General features: G+C 26.5%; 1 protein-coding gene across 1 annotated transcript; it reads right to left on the bottom strand.

Annotated features, from left to right (window-relative positions):
* Positions 1-2,854: 2,854 nt before the first annotated feature.
* On the bottom strand, positions 2,855-8,840 carry LOC113551749 (ribosomal RNA processing protein 1 homolog). The gene is made up of 7 exons (XM_026954196.1): positions 8,471-8,840; positions 6,614-6,693; positions 5,656-5,964; positions 5,416-5,598; positions 3,357-4,964; positions 3,178-3,295; positions 2,855-3,113 (listed from the first exon to the last, which is right to left on the bottom strand). Exons 1-7 carry the CDS (start codon positions 8,622-8,624, stop codon positions 2,941-2,943), a joined length of 2,625 nt encoding a protein of 874 aa, XP_026809997.1. The 5' UTR covers positions 8,625-8,840; the 3' UTR covers positions 2,855-2,940.
* Between the last annotated feature and the right edge of the window lie 221 nt (positions 8,841-9,061).

Here is a 9,061-nt window from a genome sequence, read left to right as displayed (position 1 = left end):
GATCAGTTCTTCACCTGATAAAAATTAAAGCTGATAAAGTGATAAGTATGATCAAATGGGAGGAACATCTGTTAAGGGGCGGAAACCATAGATAATGAAAGAATCTTTATTATAATTGTATTATCTATGACGGAAACAGAACAGTCGGAACCACGGCCATATTACAGATATATCTTAAGAAGACATTAATACCTCACTGAGCAATATACCATACTATGGAGTATAAACGATAGACCTGTAAACACTAAACAGTGTTGAATCCAAACAATTTCTCTGGGGGTGCCGGGGTGGGCTCGCTTTTTTTTCAATGGTAAACAGTGAAATTAAAGTAGTAACCACAGAATAAATAATAAATAATAATATATCACATATGACACATCCATAATATTATAGCTGATGGTATTTTCATTTTTCATCTATTCTATACTCTAATGCCTCCACCTGGGAAACCTCAAAATGCACTAACGGCAATATTTGATTTTCAGTCGACAGAATGAAAATTATTTTCATCTGAATTAAACTAAATTGTTTTAAAACGAGAAGAGGAAAATTACATACTGTTAAAATCTTAATATTATTTAAACTCAATATTCTAATACGAATTAAAAATAATAAATTAGATATTTTTGTATTTCTTATTCAAATTTAACTGAAACTAAAAATTGAAACATAAGGTAATAAAGAAATCAAAAAGGTTGGGTATTAATGGGTATCAGGGTATCGCTCTGCTGTATAATAGAGGTGGAGACGGAGAGTAGGATACTATAATATAATGGATGTGTTAAATTTGAATGCGTTGACAGGTATGAGGTATCATTGTATACTTACAAAAATCGATTCTGAACGGTCACAGAAATGATTTGTCAGTCTAGCCAGTCTAGATCTAGTATATATTATACCATAACCTATATTTAAATTTGAACTTATTTTTCTCAATTACTGGTGAAAGTTTCAAGTTTTTACGACTTATACTTTTTGAATAACAACAAATATTTTAAATCGTTTTAGGATATATCGTTATTTTATGCAATTTTGTAGAAAATTTAATTTATGCGCTCATAAATTTTTTTCTATACTGACGCTTTAGTCATTTTTACAGTTATTTGAAGAAAAAATTATGGGGAATCTTGTATTGGGTTTTTTAACTTCAGGTATAAATCACAACAATTTTATGAATTTTCAACATCAAAATTACCTATTTGCAAATATTCGTAAACATTTGAACTTAAAATGCTTATAAACAAAAATTGTTTAACTATGTTTGATTATTTTTTTACTACAATAATTAAAACTTATAATAAACCTTCTATTAAATTTTAAAGATCTTTTGGAATGCCAAATTATTTTTAAACATAAAAAGTTATATATTTTTTTTAAATATAACTAAAAATAATTTAATAGTTATTAAAAATTTAGAATTCAAAATTCTAGTCGACAATTTTGAAAACTATACCCCCCACGATTTTTTTCTGAGATCGTCCATGATCACCTTGTATACCTTACGTACGCCCATGAATAAACCTCGTTATTAAATATCTAAATCAATACTCAGTACTCACATTGTCAATAAGTCTATCATAGATGTGAACACATTAATTGTATTCTAAGATAAATGATATCAAATTTGCGTACGAAAAAGCGTAAACGATCTTTTCGGCCACTGTATTTCAAAAGATATATTTCCTATATGTTGCTATGAGTGATTTTAGTAACTAATTCCCAAAATAATATGAGTTATGGAGTAACAATTCATGAATCATCATTCAATTTTCAAATTTTTAAGCCTAACATACTTCACATTTTTTATCAACATTAATTTTAAAGAAAAAACAAAAAAAAATATATAACTATAAAAAGCTTAAAATTAATCATAAAATGTGTTTCAAAATATTTAGGAAATTTCATTGTGTCTAGAAAATGATAATTTCAACAATAGATTACCACAGAGAATATAATAATTACACACAATAGTTTTTACAACTTTATGATCAATATTTTTTTAATTATAAGTACCTAATAACTTAATGAAAAAATGATTCGAGAAGAAATTTTACATTTTTAGAAGACCAAGAATATTTATTATATTGTGGATTTTAAAAAGTACTATTGACGTCTAGTCACACACTTGCAATATTCTTTTACATCTTAATTTAAATAATCATAAATTAAGTTAAAACACTAAATGCTTGAATGTTCAAATTTCAAAATACAAATTTACTGAAAAATAACTAAATAACATTTTTCATTAAATCAACAATATTTGTTTTTATTTATATTTTTATATGTATATTAAAATAGCTTGCCTTTTGATAGAAAGAATATAAATATCAAATTACAAGCATTTTGTGCTAGTGCACCAGCCAATCATCTATACTTTATGTTTAAGAATGTCGGGTATCAAATTAATAAGTTGTAATATTCATAGTCGAGGGATATCACTTTAAACGGTATACTTGCTTTTCAATTATTGGTAAAAAACATGCTGGTAAAAATTTTAAATGGGAAAATAAGTCATTTTAAAGCCGTTATTAGTTTTGACTTGATTTCAAATTTTTCTTTAGACGCTACTAATATTTATTGTGCCAAAAACTTATTAAAAAATGAACTAATGTATAATGGACCAGTAAGTTGCGTTATTGTATTTAATAGCAATTTAGAAAAGTTATTTCTAAACAACACTCCACTTAAATTTCAGAGGAAATATACATCTCTAAAATATTATTCATAAAGGAAATCAAGATAATATTTGAATTGTCAGTTTTTGTTGTATATTGGTATAAGTGTTTTAAAAAATGTTCTTCCAACAGAATTTTGGTGTATTTCTTTAATTAAAGTTTAAAAACATCAAGTGGATTTGTCACAACAAAAATTATTTAAATAAAATATTACCAATTATGGTGTTGTTATTTTGTATAAAAAAATTTACTGTTAAAAATTTAGTTAAATAATAGATTTTCTAGAATTTTTTTTTGCAGAGCGTTCTTGGAGTTTATAAAATGGATTTATACGATTCACATCTGGTGTCAATTTTAAAACTCCTTGGACTGGCTGTTTGGAAGCATCGTGTGGATTTCCAGGCTTAGTCACTAATGATGTTCTGTACTCCATAAACTCTGAAACAATAAATGCTATGAACAATTTTTTCAATTGAAAAATAATTTAGAAGAACATTTTTACCTTGCTCGACATTGTTTTTCAACTGAAATTCAACTCTTTTCTTAGCAGAATCGGTTTTAATTGATAATCTTGAACTTTTTCTAGGAGTACCAAGACCATCCTCAAAAACTTCACTTCGCTACATAAGCAAAAGCAATAAATCAAATTAAATTGTAAGTAACAACATTATCTTAACTTACCACTTTTTCAAGGGCCTTATTTGAAATTTCCTCAGGTTTTAACATGCTTATTTCTTCTCCTGCTATTGTCTTTCTACGTTTTTGCGATACTTTAGTGGCTGAATTTTCTTTCACTTTTCTTTTAGGTGTACCTTCATTTTGTTCATCAGGTTTTTTCTTGGGAATTATAATTGTTCTTCTTCGCAATACTCTTTGTTCAGGAGTTGGACTTTTAGGGCTTTTTGGGCTCTTAGAATTCTTATCTGGTGTAATAACAGATGTTAATGAAATTCGTTTTTCGACTTTACTAGGCGTGTTGCCTTTTTTAACTTTTTTAGATGCAGAACCATTATCAGCAGATACCGACCAACTATTATTATGACTTGTGTTTACAACATTAGGCGAACCATTGTTAACAATAGGAGAGTTTGATTTTTGAACATTTTTATTATCTGGTTCATTTGCAAGTTTTGATACTGGAGTAGTGCATTTATTCAATTTGAGTTTTTCATCGCTGCACACACTCCAACTTTCATTTAGACTTGAATTAATATTTATTTCATTAGAACGCCGTTTTATTTTGGATATAACTAAATCATCAACTTTATTTTTTTTTTCAATTCCATTATCTGGTGTAATACTTTTATTATTAAATGGTGATGCATTTACTGCTTTAGGAGACTCAATGCTCTTCTTAACCTTTTTAGATGCAGACCCTGAATTGTCTGCTGACACTGACCAACTATTGCTATTGTTGTGACTCGCATTTAAAGTATTAGGAGTACCAATTTTAATGAAAGGAGAATTTGGTTTTTGATTATTTTTTTTATTTGAATCATCATTACTTTTAGATATTGGACTTTTACTTTTGCGTTTATTAGAATTACTTTCTTTTAGAGATGAATCAACTGTTAAAGATTTTAAATTTGGTGTCAAAGAAACTTTTTTCTGAACTTTAGTTGGCGTTTCAAGAGTGTCTGAAACTTCAACATTAAATCCAGCAGGAACCAGAAGTGGTGGTTCATCATCAGTAACAGGCACAGTTTTAGCGTCATCATTTTTAGTTTCCTCTGATACAGTCCAAGATCCATTTAAATTGAAGTTCTCTTTTAAAGTATTGACATTATCAAACTTTCTAACTTTCCATGTAGATTTTCCAATTTTTCCATGTTCAACTACTATTTCACCCATCTTATTAAGTTCTTTAAGACTTTTATGGTCATTAACTTCACGGCTACTTTTTTTAATCTTAGAATCAACCATTTCTAACTTTTTAACTCCTTCTTTTACCAGTTTAGACAAATATTTTTTCTTTTTTCGCTTTAATACTTGACTATTTAATTTCAAGTCTTTTGGTTTATAGGGTAGTAAACCACCTCCCAAACGATCATACCATTTAACTAATTTAGTTATTTCTAATAAACACTTTCTGGTACAATCAATATCATTTACATATTTATTTAAAAGCTTTGCTATAGCTTTAGGATCAAACTTGATGCGAGGTATTTCAACACTTACATTACCAGCACGAGGATCTAATGGGCTCTCATTTATTTCATTAGAATCGTCATCAGCTATATCACCTTCAACCAATTCTAAGTCGTTATATGATTTGCCTGGTTTACCCATCTATTATAAAACATTGAAATTAAATTAAATTATATTCTAAAAATAGTCAAACTAAATTATGAAAATAAAATGTATCTTAATATAAGTAATATTAATTATAATTTAAGACTTTAATTTTACTGATACACACATTTTTTTTTTAATATTAGACATTTATTAAAATACTTGAATAGTCAAAGTCAGCTAGGCATGTAAATTTAAAACCCCCTCGCCTAAAGATTATATGTAACTAATAAAAAAAAAATTTTTTAAGCTTCAACTATTCTGAAAAAGGTTAATCGCCCCCCCCCCCCAAAAAAAAAAAAAAAAAATAATAAGTACCTATTTTTTACGTGACTGAAATCAGCTTAATAAATATTTAAAAAAATAAAGATTAATTTGGGTTTGACTAATTACTTATATCAATATAATAAAATAAACTGAAAAAGAAAATATTTGTTAAATCACTTACTTTTCGCCAAGCTTCAAATTTAGCTTCTAACATTTCTAAATCCGGTGATTGGGATAGAAGATTTCTAAATACATTTTGGGTAACTTCTTTGATTAACATAAAATCATTGAGCTCAGAAATGTAATGTAAGAATGAATCTAAAATAATGACCAATGCATGAGTAGGTACTTTTCCTCTACTCACCTAAAAGTATAAGACACAATTTTAATAACCATATAAAAAAAAAAAAAAAATTCATACTTTAGCAAGTTCTTCTAAGAAAATTTCTTGTAAATGAGTTCTTAAACTTAGTGTGAATGATTTAAGAGCTCTATAAAGAACTTCACTGAATTTCTCCACATACTCCGTTTCCCAATCACAATTGACGAAGGTAAATAACAATTGTCTTAAACAACGCCTCACCAACATCATAAATTTATCAATACGATGCTGACTTATTGACATCCAATCATCTTTGATAGTGAGAAAAAATGCATCCACAAATAAAATTTTTCCTTGATTAGAAGTGCAACTATGGATAAGATTACTTATTTTTTCAGTAGCACTTTCCTGAAAAAAATATTTTAAAATTGTATTAATGTTTGATATCTAAATACTTCTATCACTAAATTAAAGTGTCCATTTATGAGTATGCTTTCCCTGAATTTAGTGATTCAACAGTTTCAACTGTACTCAGGCCCCCACAAAATAAGTAAGCCATTTTGCACGTGTTGACTGATGCGACCAATATCAATAATTTGAACTCGGATGAGTTTTGGTAGGGAAACAGTTTACTTTTCTTTAGGATCAGAGTACAGAATTATACACATTTTTTTTCGTTTATAACTGACGACATTGCAGAAAAAGCTTTCGCATACTTCCGCGGCACCAACAGAATTATACACTATAATAGATAGGATATACCTGACAACATTATCAGGTTTACAGGTATAATATTTCAAGACATTCATTATTACAGAATATTTATAAAGTAAAATATAAATAATATTTTAATTAAGACACATGATGTTAAATAATTATGTTTTTCTGTAAAAAATGAATATGTAAAATAATAAAAATTTAAATTTTGGTTATAAATTTAAAATACTTAAAAAAACAAATGATGAATAATTTAAAAATATTCTGAAATAAAAAATATCTAATGTCAAATGGAAAAAGCTTAAATGTATTTATTTAAGATAAACAAAATATTATTTACTTGAGGTAGTGGTTTATCAGACATCCACATAAAGTAAAATAATCCTCTCCATATAATCAAATAATCATTCAATTGAAATGCTAAAAAAATTAAAAACATAAATAATAATTAATATTGAATACTAACTAAAGAGATGATGTATATAAGTGGAGAGCACTTACTCCCCCACTCACTAAAATTTTTTAAAGCTGTCTTATAATTTCAAGCAGTAATATTATCAAGATTTTATAATGGGAAAGGTTAAGTGAAGAGGACAATAGAAATATAACATTAAAATATCTTAGTCACCTCTCTCAGTCATAATGTGTTTTAGTTATATTAGCTTTACAAATTATGGTCCAATTAATTTTCCAAAATATTTTACTGAAATTGTTTTAAAGTTTAGTCTTTTAAAATTGCCCAACAAATGTTTGCACTCATGGCAAACAATATCTTAAACCACTTGATTGTCCAGTCAATTAAAAAATATATGTATATATAATGATACATAAAATTATAAATTATTAACAAATTAATTATAAAAATCCACTGAATTAAAATACAGTGAAACTCTTTACAATGAATAACGCTAACATGACATAATATTGGTTGGTTTGCTTTATAACCCATTGATCAATTCATTCTCTATAACGAAACAATATTTTATGTTTTATAACAATATTTACCTGTTAAGTATTATAAATTATAAAAATAATTGGCAAAAATGCCGACATTTCCAAGAACGATTACATTCTTTTATTATCTACTTTTAATATTGTAATAATACCATTATTATTAATATTGAATATATCCATTTTATTATTGACGTTATTTCTAACAACAATTTTGTTTTTTTTTTTAAACCCTCTCTATTACGAAAGAAATCTCTTGATTTCTTCAAATTTGTTATAAAGAGTTTTCACTGTATTTATTTTTAATCAACACCTACCTATTTATAAAATATATAATAAAAATAATACTAGCTAACTGTATTTTATTAGTGTAGTATGTTACCCAGTATAAAATATGACAACTGTCAGCTGTCATATTCTTATACATGTTATATTTTTATTTAATTTTGTTACTGGAAAGTACCAGCAACTTGAATTACTCAGATAAACAACATTAATAATTATGCAATAACAATACTATAATAACTAGTAAATATCTACCAAGACAACAATAACTTACTTTATTTTGAGATGACGTATAAACAACATAATTTGACATCTAACAATATATTATACAATTTTCAAATACTTGAAAATGATGATCAATAATAGGAACATTAAGTAAGTTTAGTTTAATAAATTATAATTAATTAGTAGGTAGAAAAGTATTTTCAGTATATTGTATTTTACAATAGGTTGCATACTACATGAGTAACAGTATATTATGACCCACAAATTATTACAATTTTAAACTTATATAATAAATTAACCTAAAAAAAATGCTATTCTTTAACTTTTAATGGAAAAACTAGATATCATTAATCTAACCTTTTAATTTTGGTACCTACTCTGCATTTATATTTAAAATAATTGTTATAAAAAAAACCGAGGTGTAAGTACAATAAGAACAACTACATCACAAGAAATATCTTGCTTTTTTATTAATTATTTAGTATTTAATATATTTCTTAAAGGCAACATGTATAAAAATATATATTGCTCTTTAAAGCAGAATTTTATTTATTATTTATATTACATTATCATTACACAATATTGTATAACTTTTAATGTTTAACTTATTAATTTCAATATATATTATTTAATTAGTAGTATAAATAATACAAAGGCAAATAACTTTATCTCTTTTAGGGGCACAAATAAATAATAAACATTAAAATTAAGTGAATAAATTATAAATGTAACAAACCATCATTAGTGTTTCCAGAATGTTTCAGTAACAGTTGTTTAATTTGTTTAATACCATCACTTCTAGTTTTGGGATCATTTGATGCCAATAACTTTGTAAGTTCTATCTCTTTGGCCACCAAATCCACTTTGTCTTCTGAAGTTTCAGTAGCCATTTCGCGTTTTAATTTATATGTTTAAATAAATGGGAAACAGGGGGGCCACAAATAATAAAACTTAATTGAAACTGAATAATATTTACAATAGACAATAATTCGCTAGAATTTTGAAAAAAAAATAGTTGAAGTTAAAAAGTAATATATACTTAAAACACAACTTACAAGTTAAAAGTAGCCATTAGCCAAGTGAGTATATTAAGTCATACACGTGTGTTTCACGAATAAATAAAGTCTTGTTATCTATATATTATCACAAAAGGACTACGCGGACCGTTATTTCTGACCATGTTACTGGTATACGCGCACTGTTTGTCGACCTAAATGTTATTAAGAGGACGTTACCTATACCCGCATATGTTGTCTCTGTCTTACCAACGAACCAACGTAAATCATAGCAAAGTTGCGTTCAGCAAGACAGATTGAAGTGGCAGAAC

Source organism: Rhopalosiphum maidis, chromosome 2 (assembly GCF_003676215.2).
Source record: "Rhopalosiphum maidis isolate BTI-1 chromosome 2, ASM367621v3, whole genome shotgun sequence".
NCBI lineage: Eukaryota > Metazoa > Arthropoda > Insecta > Hemiptera > Aphididae > Rhopalosiphum > Rhopalosiphum maidis.
The sequence above is the reverse complement of the archived record's forward strand: the minus strand, read 5'-3'. Positions and strand labels throughout refer to the sequence as shown.

Coding starts and splice junctions, on each gene's coding strand:
- LOC113551749 (XM_026954196.1), bottom strand. CDS start 8,624: ATGGCTACTGAAACTTCAGAAGACAAAGTGGATTTGGTGGCCAAAGAG. Junction 4,965..5,415: donor AATTTGAAGCTTGGCGAAAA/GTAAGTGATTTA, acceptor GTTTTATAATAG/ATGGGTAAACCAGGCAAATC. Junction 3,114..3,177: donor GAAAAACAATGTCGAGCAAG/GTAAAAATGTTC, acceptor TTATTGTTTCAG/AGTTTATGGAGTACAGAACA.